This window comes from Agelaius phoeniceus, chromosome 7, assembly GCF_051311805.1.
Source record: "Agelaius phoeniceus isolate bAgePho1 chromosome 7, bAgePho1.hap1, whole genome shotgun sequence".
Classification (NCBI taxonomy): domain Eukaryota; kingdom Metazoa; phylum Chordata; class Aves; order Passeriformes; family Icteridae; genus Agelaius; species Agelaius phoeniceus.
This window is the reverse complement of record NC_135271.1, coordinates 15,644,567-15,658,552: the sequence shown is the minus strand read 5'-3', so window position 1 is coordinate 15,658,552 and position 13,986 is coordinate 15,644,567. Positions and strand designations below refer to the sequence as shown.

Genomic DNA, 13,986 nt, shown 5'->3' with positions numbered 1-13,986 from the left:
TCAGCTACATTCTCCTGGAGTCAGCTTTAATATTTCCTAAAGGGATGGGGAGGCTCTCAAAGTGGCAGGAGACATGTTTTACTGAGGGGAAGCTTCTGCTCTTGCTGGAATCAGAGGTTGCACAATGAGAAGTTCTGGTGGAGATTGTGAGCTTTGTCTGGGGCAAGATGCTATTCAGGGCACATCTGAATATCACAGTTGGCCTGAAGTGATCCGTGCTTGCTGTTTGATTAACATTTGATTTCCTTTTATTGCTTCTCTGCACACACAAAGCTAAATTCAGAGCTGCTGAGAGCCACGGGCAGAGCTGCTGAGTTCAGTAAAACCCATCTGAGGAGTCCCAGGGAGCTGGGGGGACCCTGCTGATCTGCACTGAGTGGCTCCAAGGCATCAGCTCATGGTGTTGGAGAGAGCCTGAACCCTGAATCCCCTCTGGAACAGGGAGTGGAGCATCACCCAAGTACCTGATCTTCAGCAGATGGTTGCAGAATTTTCCATCATTCTCCCCAAACCACAAACCAAATATGATTTTCTTTTACATCTCTCCCATCAAACCAGCATCTGAATGTCCCTAATACATCTCCATAAAAATCTTCACAGCTGTTCTAGCAAACAGCCTGGAGTGCTGCTGGCTTTTATGAGTATTAACTATGTTAAGCAAAGCAAATCTCACTATTACACTGTCTGTGGGAGCAGCAAACTTCTCCCATCAGTCTCCCTGAGCAAGGAAAAGGGTGATTAGTGTCCTGTTATCATCACAGTCGTGGTTTAAGATGCTTTTACCGAGAGCAGGACAAGAGCCCTTGCCCAAAGCAGCTTCTTGTTCCTGCTGCTATTATCCTAAGTAACCTGATGTGCTTGACATGTCATCAAATATTTCTGAGCAGTGTCCTCCTTTGAATGATAATTAAAAAAACCCATGCTGCTGTTCTGTGTCATTCCTTGGGGGTTTGTTTTGGCATTGATTTGGCAGATCTTGGTCTCATCCAGTTCCTTCAAGCAGTCACAGTGGGAAAAGCTCAGGCCAGTGCTCAGCAGGGCTGGGTTGGGGCTATGAGCCTTTGAAATGTTGGGAGGGAAAAATATTAGAGAATTTTAAACAGTCTGTTGAGCTCTACTGCACAGGGAAAAAAAGAAAACAAACAGGACTTGATTTCTTGCTGTGGGCTCTGGCTGTGGCTTTAAGGGCTGCAGCCCCTCCAGGGCACACGGCACAGCCATGCAGATCCCCAGGTGCTGGAGGTTATCTCCACCAGTAGCTGCCAGCTCTGTAAATCCCAGAGTTTCTGGAAAATTCCCTGGTGACGTATGCTCCTGCCAAGCAGCATTTTCTGTGCCATGGCACATTTGCACCTGAATTCCAGCAGTGCAGGCTCCCTCTCTGAGTGCCTCATCCTCACACCTTCACCACGGGTGCAATGCTCGCTGCATCCCAGTTTGGACAAACAGGATCCAGTTTTCCATGGGAAGGTGGGAGAAGTTTAAATGGGGGAGAAAAGAAAAGCAGAGGGGGAGAGGCTGGCTGGTAGCAATTGTGCTGGAAAACTGGATTTCAGGCAGTGGGAATTTAAGTTGAATTATCACACATGCAGTGTGGAAATTTTGCCTTCTGTTAGAAATCCATGTTGCTGTAGGGATGTGGGATAGCAGTGGGAGAGGGAAAATGCAATAAAGCTCTGTCCAGCTCACTTCACTGTGGTGAGCAAAAGAAACCATTTCACTCAGGCAATGCAGAAGGGGCTATTTTGAGAGTGCTGGGAAAGAAAAGGCTCAGAGCAGTGGCATTGCTGGCCCAAATTAAAGTACTAAAGTCTGTCTGGAGCGAGGCAGAACATCCCACAGGAGGACAGATGTCAGCAGAGCCCTGGGTCATGTTTTCCTCCATTTTGCTAAAAGCCAAGAAGAAAGAAAACAAACCCAATTGCTGTGATTTTTCCCTCAGTTCAGCCTCTGGCTGCAGCTCCAGGGATGCTCAGTGCTGCTGCAGTGGGGGCTGCTTTGGCAGTCCCTGGGATTTACCCACCAGAGCTGTCCTTTTCCCCCTTTGCCCTACCCAGCCCCTTTGGGATGGGGGCAGTATCCCAAGGATCTTCTGTTAGACACAGAGATGTTTGCCAGGTCCTTCCAGGCTCAACAGAGATCAGAGGGGCAGATCATTAGTGTTTAATTACAGAGGGGCAGATCATGAGTGTTTAATTACAGATTTGCAGAGCTGTTCCATATCCCTGGCTGGGAGAGGGATGTTGCTGTGCTGCTGTCCCAGAGTAAGGGATCCCTCTCCAGTGGGGACCTCAGAGGTGCAGGTCCCCCTCATCCATCTCCTCTTTTCTTCAGTGTCTGCTTTCTGCTCCTCCCTGTCCTTGGGCATTAATGAATGGTATTTATTAATTATTTTATTTCTGTATGAGCTGCTGCAGAAGTTCAGGAGGGAGAGGAGACCTGGGGCTGCTGGGAGGAGGAAGAGCAGCCAAAGAATGGACAGCTAAGCAGGATGAAGGAAAAATAACCTTTTCCCAGATGGCTGCACCCCATCAGCCAGTCCCACTGCCATCACCCTTGGCTGACCATGATCCTTGTACCACTGAGGTGCCAAAGTCCCATGAGGGAGGTGTTGGGCCCCCAAAGCCTGTCTGGGAGGCAAGGCTGACTCACCTGTGAGTGAGCAAACCCTGCTGGCTCCCTCAGTGCCAGCCTCCCATCTGCTCCCAGCCCCCAGAACGGGCTGGCAGCGCTGGAAATCCAGACAAAGCTGTCTGGGGACATGTGTGAGTGTGGAGGCAGCACTGGCCTCTCAAATGAGTTGCTTAGCAGGCAGGGCAACAAGAGGGAAGATGATCTTCCCCTTTCCTTGCCACCCTAATCTCCAGAGGAAGGTGTTTTGTTTCCATTACCATAAAAAGGAGGGGTTTTTCAGTGGGAGTGCAGAGCAGGCCATGTTTGAAGGGGCTTCAATGAAGGCAGGAGGCTGTTGAAACACAAGTAACACTCAGGCACCCTGAATTGTCTGGTTAAGCCCAGCCCTGCCAGACTCATGGACCCTCAACAAAGGGTCCTGAGGAGCACCTTCCTGACCCAGGGCACTCATAAACAGCTCTCTGGCACCCTGGCACTGGGCTGGCTACAGCCTCATAAGGGACCCCATTTCCCTTTCCCAGCCTTAAGCCCAAGTCTTAAGGAACAACTTGCCTGTAATTCCATGTCTGTACACACTCTCACCTTTGGAATGCACCTCATGCACTGGAGGCATAGATTAAACCTGGTGGCCAGTCAAGGGGTGACATTTCAGAGCAGCACTCGAGCCACAAAACACTTTTCAAATGTCTTTATGCTCCTCCCATGCCACCAGTGTGACTGCCTTGAATTTTTTGTGTGGCTCTGACATTAATTCCTGGCACTAAGCAGTGGAGGAGTAAGAGGGGAAGAGGAGAGATCTTGCAGAGGGAGAGATGGGCAGTGGATATTTGTGGGGCTTTTATGAGGAGGAGGAAAAGGCATTAAGATTCCTTCCAACCCAGCCATTCTGTGACTGGGAAATAAGATCCTTGCTGACTTGCTGCTCAGCTTTGATATTGTATAATAAGGAATAAAAAAAAAAAAAAATCCAAAGCAATAATAAGCAGATTAAAGGAATTACCCTTGAGGAGAATAACCAAGATTTTATCAGAAAGCTAATTTGAGAGGTGATGCAAGAAATAATTTTTGGTTAATAGCTCCAAGCTGGTGGAGGTCCTTGGGGTTACCTGGTGTTGGAGCATGGCTGCCAACGGCCCTAGGGGATGGACTGGCTCTCGTCCCTGCAGCCTTTCCACACTGGGGCAGTGAAGGCTGGGCTGTGTCCTCATGCTTGTCCTCATGGTCTTGTCCATCCTGCAGCCAAAATTTAAGGAGAAAGAGGTACTAAATTAGTGGTTAGCCAAGTAGAAAAAGCTGACTGCCAATGCCATTTGTTCTAGGGGCTGGGTGCAGAAACAGAGAGGAAAGTTTCAAGGCCTTTATTTTCCCCTTTAGTGCCTGAGTGCAACCAAAAAATGAGAAGGGATTGCTGTGGGTGAGAAGCAGTGCTGGTGGCATGGCCAGAGCACAGCAAGGGGCTGGCACTGGCTCCCTGCCTGTCCCAGGCTTGGGGCAGAGCACTGCCCTATCCAAACACAGAGTATTTATCCTGTTAACCCCTTGGGTCCCTGCCTGTCCCAGGCACAGGGCAGAGCACTGATCCATCCAAACACAGAGTATTTATCCTGTTCCCCTGTGGGTCCCTGCCTGTCCCAGGCTTGGGGCAGAGTGCTGATCCATCCAAACACAGAGTATTTATCCTGTTAACCCCATGGATCCCTGCCTGTCCCAGGCTTGGGGCAGAGTGCTGATCCATCCAAACACGGAGTATTTATCCTGTTAACCCCATGGATCCCTGCCTGTCCCAGGCTTGGGGCAGAGTGCTGATCCATCCAAACACGGAGTATTTATCCTGTTCCCTGTGGGTCCCTGCCTGTCCCAGGCTTGGGGCAGAGCACTGCCCCATCCAAACACAGAGTATTTATCCTGTTAACCCCTTGGATCCCTGCCTGTCCCAGGCTTGGGGCAGAGTGCTGATCCATCCAAACACGGAGTATTTATCCTGTTAACCCCATGGATCCCTGCCTGTCCCAGGCTTGGGGCAGAGTGCTGATCCATCCAAACACGGAGTATTTATCCTGTTCCCTGTGGGTCCCTGCCTGTCCCAGGCTTAGGGCAGAGTGCTGATCCATCCAAACACAGAGTATTTATCCTGTTAACCCCCTGGGTCCCTGCCTGTCCCAGGCTTGGGGCAGAGTGCTGATCCATCCAAACACAGAGTATTTATCCTGTTCCCCCATGTGTTTCCACAGGTCCCAACTGCTTTGCAGGCACCACCATCATTCCTGCAGGCATCGAGGTGAAGGTGGACGACTGCAACATCTGCCACTGCCACAACGGGGACTGGTGGAAGCCAGCACAGTGCTCCAAGCGTGAGTGCCAGGGCAAGCAGGCTCTGTAGCAGCCCCTGGCCAGCAGCCCGCTCACAGTGATGGTGATGATGGTGATGATGAAGGAACGGCCTCAATGCTGCCCACGTGTCCGGCCTCCTGCCAGCTGCGAGCCCTGTGTGGGTGGCACGTGAGAGAGCTCGGTCCCTGTGGGGCAGGGTGTCCCCGTGCCCCTGCAGCTCCTGTCCTGCTGTACACACTCTGTTCCTGCTCTGCTGTGGGAGTCACTGGAGCTGGCAGGGCAGGACAGCAGGAAAACAGCCCAGACACCTTCCTGGCCTGGAGATGCCCGAGGCACCGATGGAGTCACTGCTCTCACTTTCTGCAGTGTGGATCCTGGGGTTTTTCACAGTTATTTAATTGAAGGCTTTTTTGCTATTGTGATTTATTTTTTTTTAAGTCTCTTCCTAAGCTGGGATCATCGGGACAATACAGCTACAAGTGGAGCAATAGGTGGAGCATTTGGATTGTGTCTGTAAGTGCAGGTGGCACTAAGGACAGGAGGGAGGTAGAAATTACAAGGGATGGGGGGGTTAAAAAAATCCCAACTGGAATGTAAAACCTGCAGCAGGACTGAGGTAGATGCACAGGTATAGACTGGACAGCCATGACACAAAGCTGTATCTGTGTTACACTTTCTCCACTGAGTGGGGACAATAAAGTTGAAGACACCTACACAGTCAATGTGACCTTGATGGGAGCAGAGCCCACAGCAGCTGCATGGGCAGGCTGGGGGAGCCATCCAGGTGCTCCATGAAAGCAACATCTTACCTGGCTTGTTTGTGTGTGATGCCTGGCTGGGGCATTAGTGGTGGAGTAGGGGGAAGAGGACCCAGTCTGTCCCCGGTTCCTGGCCTGAGCACTTGCTCACCTGCCCTGTCCCATCCCCAGGCTGCTCTCACCGGAGCCAAGGGCAGAGTTTCATTGCCTTCAGTGACAGCAGGTGACAATTAAAATATGGGATCACCCCGCTCTGGAGGTTTCCAGGAATGTCCCATGGCTGTGGCAGCACTAAATGGGCTCAGCTGGCAGGTGAGACCCTTTCCTGTAGTGGGAGGGAGCTGCCCTGGCTCTCCCTGGGAGCATCCACACAGCTGGGGACAAAGCCATGGAGCAGCAGGGCTGGGCTGGGCTCCTGTGAGGGCTGTCCCTCGAAAGCAGCTGCTTTCTGTGCCTGCCTGCCAGGAGCAGAGTCCCCAGCAGCCAAGGGTCCCACAGGCTCCCCAGCACTGGTACCTCCTCCTTTCTCAGGCTGCAGCTCCCAGGTGATACTGTGAAAGAAAAGCCACCAACATCACCTCCCTGCCTGCCTGGCCAGGCAAGCACAGGGGCCTTTCCCATCTCTGTCCATGCTTGGTTCCCTGCTTTTTGCTCAGTGCCATCCATGGGGGTGGTGCTGCTCCTTTTGTTCACAGTTCAGGCTCCAGTTCAGCAGCTGCTCTCAGTGATGGCAGCAAATCCTCCCCACAGCCTCCTCACCGAAGCAGATCAGCACATCAGGTTCCGTTCATACACACTAATGCCTTTATACTTTCATTTCTTCCCCATTTTGGTGTTTTCCTGGAGGGCAGGGGTGGGAGGAGCTCTTAGCACAGCAGTGCTGTCCTGTGGCTGAGCACTGGCTCCCTGCAGGCCGAGCTGGTACCATTCCAGACATCATCACCACCACATCTCTTTGTAAGCTGTTGCCTGTCAATGACTATCCAGTCTCAAAACTTACAAACAATAGCGTGCCTGAAACTAGTGAGAAAAAAAAACAAAACTGTACAAATGGGAGGGAGGGGTCCTAGAAACAATATTTGATGTGTAAAAGACTATATTATTAAAAAATTATTTTGTTAAATATAAAGTGTGTGAACCAGCAAAAAACCCCCAGAATTATATATTCGTGGTGTATTTTACTCTGCTGCTCATCAGCCCCTCAAGCTCCCACTTCCCCATCTCACTCCTTGCTCCAGTTCCTGCCTCTTCACAATATTGGTGAGTGCAGCTGGGGTGGGAAGAGCAGGTGGGGAGCCTGGAAGTAGCCATGGCTGGGATGGGTTGCTCAGGGAGTGTCTCAGCAGTAACTCACTAAACCAGTTTTGCTTTGCCAAACTAGGATTCCCATTTGTGGAGCTGCCATGGACCAACACAGATCCCCAGCTCTCACTTCAACCTCTATCTGGTTTTTTATTACTTTTACTGCCATTTTATATTTGATGCCATTTCCGGAACATGGAAATTTGCTTTCAGTTCACAAACTCCTTTTGGTACCTCCAGATGCATCATTATTTACACTGATTAGTAGTTACTCTAATTAATTACAGCTTAATTACTGTAGTTAATGTTTGTACAGTGCTTGGAACAAGTACAGCACTATACGTGCCACATATTATTATTTTCTTCATTATTAATGAAGCACCATCTCCATTCCATGCTGTGCTACTTCATTATTTCCCAAGGAGTCACAGTAGCACCCTTATTCCCACACCCAGGAGTACTTTTGTCCCAGCTGCCAGGGGGATGCTGCAGTGCTGATTGGCATGGCAAGAGCAGGGGGATTGCTAAGGAACAGGGCAATGCTCAGGATTTTGCCCTTCACTCTTGCACAGCACTGTGGGGAAAAAAAAATGGGAAGAGGCAGCAGATGGAGGGGGACCCCTTGACCCCAAGGACACCACACAGGGAGCAGGAGCATGCTCTGGGTCGCAGGAGGGAAAGCCCTGCAGATCCCATGGTGGATGTGTCTGCAAGGTCTCCATGGCTCAGGCTGTAGAAGGGAAACTGATTCCCCCAAATCCAGCAGTGTTAGACACAGTCCCACTGAGGGATCCCACAGCTCTGGGACCACAGGGAGAAGGGAAGGGCACTGATCATTTTCTAGGAAACCTTCCACTGTTTATGTGGAAGAGTTGCCAGTCACAGGTGGGCAGAGTCCCCACAGCACTGGGGTGCCAGGAGCCCCAAAAACCATTGCCAGGGTGGAACAAGAACTGAATTCCCATCAGCCACTCTCCAAATACACCACAGAATGTCATCCTCATCCCAACCTCCTTCCCTTTTTTTTTCCTCCAATGTTGTAGTTCATTTCTTTCTTTAATTAATCACAGCTCTGGGCCAGCCAGAGCCATTAACTACTCTTCTCATTTAGACCTTTCAGAGATGCAGTTGCAGATGCAATTTAATTTGCTGACCCGTGATCGATAGCAATTAATACCATCTCTTTAATCTTGTTGAAAGGTTCATCTTGGGCTGCCAGCTGAAGGGAAAGGTGCCTGGTACATATGTTATCAGATGGGAGAGCACAACCCCCTCAGAGGGCACCATCCTCCCTGTGCCCCCAGGCTGACACTCCTGAAAATACATCAGGTATTTATTTGTGGCAGATGGAGGAGAGAAGGTGGATAAAGGTGAGGGAAGATGCTGAGGGGTGAAGAAGAGCAGAGGGCTTGGTAGGGCAGAAAGTAGGGGAAGGTAGAGTTGATGGGTTGGAAAAATGAGGGGAGATAGAAATGGTACAGATCCTAGCAGATGTGGCTGGAACAGGGAGCCAAAACTGACTCCAACTGGAGCAAAGGAGCAGGTCAGAGAGTGGGCAGCTCAGAGGCAACACCTTCAGCAGGAGCAACAGTGAATTTTGCAGAAGAAACAGACCCAGAGTCAGGAAAAGTCCTTCCTTAGGGTTCTCACACCCAAACCCTGCTATGTGATGCCATTTTTGCCCCCCAAATGCAGCAGCTGTGTACAGTTCCCTCCTCCTTCTCCTAGTAGTGGAAAAGCCCATCCCAGGAGCATCACCTTTCCCTGTCCTCATTAATATGCCATTAGTCAAGATTGTTTTATAATTACAGAATTATTTCCTGCACACCCCAGGGGGAATGACTCAGCTCCGGAGCACAGCAGGGCAATGTCTTTCTCCCCCAGGAAGCTGCAAAGCACACTCCAAACCAGGCTGAGGCTGGGAAAATCCCCACCTTTGGGTCCTCTCCATCCTGCCAGGGCTCCTGAGACAGCAGCACACGGTGGCTCCAGTGGCACACACTGAGCTGAGTGCCCTGGTGACCATGACCTGGAGAACAGAACCACTGCAGCAACCCCTGTGCAGCCACAGCTCTGCTAGAGGTAAAAGCAAAGAGCAAATCCCAGGATTCCAGCACAGCAAGAGCAATAAAATGTTTCTCTTTGGTGGTTGTTAAAGGGGAAAGAGGGCCCATGTGGATATAGGGCAAATGAATGCCCTTTACACAGCAAAAGGACATGGGTTTGCAACAGCAAGTCAATAGAGAAAATGAAAAATTTATCAAGAATCCAACTTCCTTGTGGTGTGGAAGCTTAGCTTTTAAAACACAGGGGATGGAAGGCATGGAAAGGAATTGCCTGTATTTATATATTTAGGATCATAGAATGGTTTGGGTTGGAACCTTTCAAGGGCCATCTAATATACCATATGGTAAATTATATACCATAATATACCATTTCTACTTGCAGATAGATTACTTTTTCTTTTTTTTTAAGAGAAAGTATCTTTTTACAATGACTAAGTCCAGCACCTAAAAAAGCTCTGCTCTCTGAAGATGCCAGCTCATGCCCTCACTCAGCCCCACACAGACAAAGGGATAATAAAGCACTAGGAAATTGGAAGGAAAGACAGAACCCAACACAAAAGCTAAGCCAGGCTCCTTTAGGATGTCACAGAACAAGATGGTGCCTCTGCCTGTTGTCACCTTATTGCAAAGCTCCCATACCTTCTTGGGGATTTCTCATGGGCAACTCCTCACAGCACAGCCAACAAATTCCATCTCCCTCCTTGCCCAGCCAACCTGCTCTTTTATAGCACTCACCCTCATTGGACACAGCTGTGCCCAGTTAAGGGCAGGCCTGTTCCTATTCCTTACCCACTCTTTTTATAGCACTAATCCTCATTGGACACAGCTGTGCCCAGTTAAGGGCAGGCCTGTTCCTATTCCTTACCCACTCTTTTATAGCACTAATCCTCATTGGACACAGCTGTGCCCAGTTAAGGGCAGGCCTGTTCCTATTCCTTACCCACTCTTTTATAGCACTCATCCTCATTGGACACAGCTGTGCCCAGTTAAGGGCAGGCCTGTTCCTATTCCTTACCCACTCTTTTATAGCACTAATCCTCATTGGACACAGCTGTGGCCTGTTAAGGGCAGGCCTGTTCCTAATCTCTGGTGATTAGTACAGCTGCAACTCCTCAGGGGTGAAATGAACTTCTGCACTATTCTCTTACACTTTATCCCTCCACACCAGCCAGCACTGCCTGGTGTCATCCCTGGGGGCAGAGATGCCCTCATCTTTTGGACAGACAGACAGCTGGGTCTTATCCATGGCTGCTCCAGACAGACAAAGCCTCTCCTTTCTCAGGAGTTCATGTCCTCTGACTGTGCTGGCTCCCCTGGAGCCACTATTTCATAGAATCAGGGAATGCTGTGGGTTGGAAGGGGCCTCAGAAATCATCCCATTCCACCCCCTGTCATGGGCAGGGACACCTTCCACTATCCCAGGTTGCTCCCAGCCCTGTCCAGCCTGGCCTTGGGCACTTCCAGGGATCCAGGGGCAGCCACAGCTTCTCTGGGCACCCTGTGCCAGGGCCTCAGCACCCTCACAGGGAAGAGATATCTGCATTTAATTAATTAATTATTTCAATTAGTTATCTGCATCCCTGTGAGCTGGGAGTTGATATTTTCTTGGTACTGGGCTTCCCACAAAAGAAGGCAATGGTGTGGGTACAGCAGCCCTAAGTGATGCTCTCTGACAGTTTCAGGGCATCCTTCCCAATCCTCAGCTCATGGAGCAGCCCTGGAGCTGTGCCTGACCTTTTCTGGACAGCACCCCATGCTGGTGGCCCAAGCAGCCAGGTGAAAGGAGCCTTCCTGATGCTGGCATCAGATACAGGAGATGGGGATCTTGGGAAAAGAGGAGAGAGGCAGAGCAAGTGTGAGCTATTAGACTTGTTTCAGTGGGACAAAGCAGGGTTTCAGTAATAATTAATGCCTCTATTAAAGATCCTCATTTAGACTGTAAGGCATCTGGCACTGGGAAGGACACAGTGAAGGTACTTTTGGTCATTAAACACACACAATGTTCCATGCTGCTTGTCTTGACAGTGATAACCCATGAGAGCTTGAAGAGAAACCACCAGCCCATTCTCCCTCCCAGTCTGCACTGGGACAATCCTGTTACCCATATGGATTGTCTCTTCAGGGATTCCAGTGGTGCCTTGGCTCTGTGTTTGGAGGAACAGCCAAATCCAAGCCTATGGAGTTTGGGAAAAAAAAAATCTTGTGAATCTGGAAGGCAGAACTCCAAGGAAGCGGGTGAAAAAGGCAGCTCACCAGGCTTTAAATTGCCTTTCCAAACAATGTGTGATGATCACAGACTCATAGAATAGTTTGGGTTAGAAGGGACCTTTAAAGTCCATCTAATCCAACCCCCTGCAATGAGCAGGGACACCTCCCATTAGCCCAAGTTGCTCACAGCTCCATCCAACCTGGCCTCGAATGCATCCAGGGATGGAGCAGCCACCACCTCTGGACAGCCTGTGCCAGGGCCTGACCACCCTCACCACAAAAACCATCTTCCTTCTATCCAGAATAAACTGTAAAACCATCACCCCTTGTGCCACAGGGGAGGTGATGAGTGCACACTGCAGAGAGGAGCAGCCCACCAGCAGCAGGCTCTATCTTTTGCAGCCTCGGGTCCTACCTGGAGGACTTTGGCAAAGGCTGCAATAAAGCCAGGGTGAGGAGTTCAGCTGGTGTGCTGAAAAGTGTGGCCTGGGGAGTTTGCACCATTCCCAACACTGCCACCAAGATCTTGGCTAACAAACATCAGTTTGGTTTCAGAGACAGGGAGCAATGGTCACTGCCCTTTTCATTACTTACCTGGCTTGGTGGATGCACCCTCTGCCTTGCCCAAACAATTCTCTGGACTTCCTAGGGCCCCACTTTCTTCCTACAATTTGGCTGTGTTTGCCTTTTCTCTCTCTATTTTTTTTTTTCCAAAGGACAAAAGCTTTGGGAAAGGGAAGAGATAAAAATGTGAGGAACTTGCTCTGCTGCAAATAATCCACTCCCATACAGGCTGAAAGGCTCGTTTTGCAGTCCATTAAGCTCAAGTTAATGCAGGTAGAGCATGTCTGGCATCGAGAGGATGGTAAAGGTTCTGGGGTTTAATTTTCCTCAGATGGAAAATCCTATACATTGCTGGCTGCTGTGGGCACTTGTGCAGCCCAGCAAACAGGCCCCACAGGAAGCATGAGGCCAAGGTTAAAGCACTGCTAAGTCAAGATACTGCGATATCCAAAGAAGCAATTTCCCATTGTAGTGCGAATCTTCTGGCACTTTATTGTCAGGAATAGAAGCTGAGAGCCAAAAGGGTGTGTGGGGACCCATTGGAGCTGCAGATGGCTTTAAATTTCCCCTAACTTCCCTGGATTCAAGGTTATCCTCCTGGCTGGCCAGGGGCCTGAGCACTTGGGCTAATTGCATTTCCAAACAAACAGCACTGCCCCTCCCTGCCCCCCAGCAGGAAGGGAAAGCAAATGGAGCAGTGCCTGGATAATAAAGTGTGGTTGTTATCCTGCAGGGAAGCTCCAGGGGATATTTAAGCTCTCCTAAAAGACATCCTAAATCCCACTGCTTTTGTCAGCAGCTGAAAAACATTAAATGGAAGGAGGTGCAGGTGCCTCAGGCAAGGGAGCAGGAGACCATCAGGGAAAGACAATCCCTAAAACCACGGCACAAGTGCCATGAGACCATGGGGGTTCCCTGCCTGCTCCTCTTGGCTGCTTCTGAGAGGATCCAAGGCTGGTCTCCATCCAGCTGGAGCATGGGGATCAAATCACCATCTGCAGTCCCACCTCTCTGCATCCTTCTGTGTTATCATCTTATCACAGGGGTTCCTCACTGCTGTCTCCTTATCACTAAAGTTTCATACCCCCTTGGTGTTTTCTCCTGAGCTGCTCCTCAGAGCACTGACTCCAATTCCCCTCTCACCCAGCCACCCCACTCTTTTACAGCCCTCTTCTGCTCATTGCTTACAGCTGTGGCCTGGGAAAGTCAGGCCTGTTCCTAATCTTTGATAATTGGCCCAGCTGCAGCTCCTTAGGGGTAAGATTACTTTCTACACTATCTTTATTTTCTTATATTCTATCTCCCTACACTTCTGGATTTGAGAAGGTGGATCCCAAACCAAAGCCATCATTTCCTAGGCCAAAACTCCCCATGTTTGTATGCTACCCAGGAGTGTGATGCCTTCTGACAGAAATACAGGAATTTGCTTCTGTGAAATCATGTTAGGAGCAGAAATAAGAAATTCCCAGACAGGAGACAAGATCCTGCAGGTTAGGTCAGCACAGAAACAGAAGTTTAGGTGGATGCACACCTGAATTGCTGACCACTGAAGCATCCTCTGAAGGAGTTACCCCAGCAAAGGAAGTGTCTCTACCCAGGGCTGGCCTGTTGCACCTCTAATCTCGAGCAGGGCACAGAGAGGCTTTGAGAAATCCACCCACATCCACCACAGACTTGTTCTGTCATTCTGTCAGGCACACTCTCCCAGTAGTGCTACCCAACCATGGCATTTGACCCTAAATTTGAGACTAAAACCACTCTTTTGAGAATAGAAACACCTATAGAACATAACACATAGCAGAGATTCTGCTACCTCCATGTGCAGGGGCCACCAGTGCTGGAGGGAAGCCTTGAAGCCAAAGCCTTTCTGTTACCTATGAAGAGAAAAGAGAAACCAAACAGGTTAGAAAATGAGGAAAAAAAAAGAAACATGAAAACAACTGAGCCACATTCCCTTCAACAAACAGAAATTTGGACCAGAACCTACTCCTGGAGAAGATGCAGGGGTAAAAACTGGCCTCAAGAGAAGATGCTACAGCCAGCACCATCAGGAGCAGGAATCTCTCCCCACTCCCAAGACATGATCTTAAAAGCTCCATCCCCCACAGGAAACCACTCCCATG

At 49.8% G+C, this 13,986-nt stretch overlaps 1 protein-coding gene across 2 annotated transcripts in view; it reads left to right on the top strand.

Annotated features, from left to right (window-relative positions):
• The window catches only part of VWC2L (von Willebrand factor C domain containing 2 like), a 46,169-nt gene extending 39,317 nt beyond the window's left edge, over nt 1–6,852 (top strand). Inside the window, exon 5 of one of the 2 annotated variants that reach the window (XR_013182970.1) lies at nt 4,866–4,985. Coding sequence is in view for 1 of the 2 variants with exons in the window: in XM_054636532.2 (XP_054492507.1) it covers nt 4,866–5,014 (149 nt within the window). In the remaining variant the exon portion in view is untranslated. Of the gene's footprint in view, nt 1–4,865 lie in introns of both variants that reach the window. The other variant, XM_054636532.2, reaches the window with a different exon arrangement.
• Nucleotides 6,853–13,986: the final 7,134 nt, after the last annotated feature.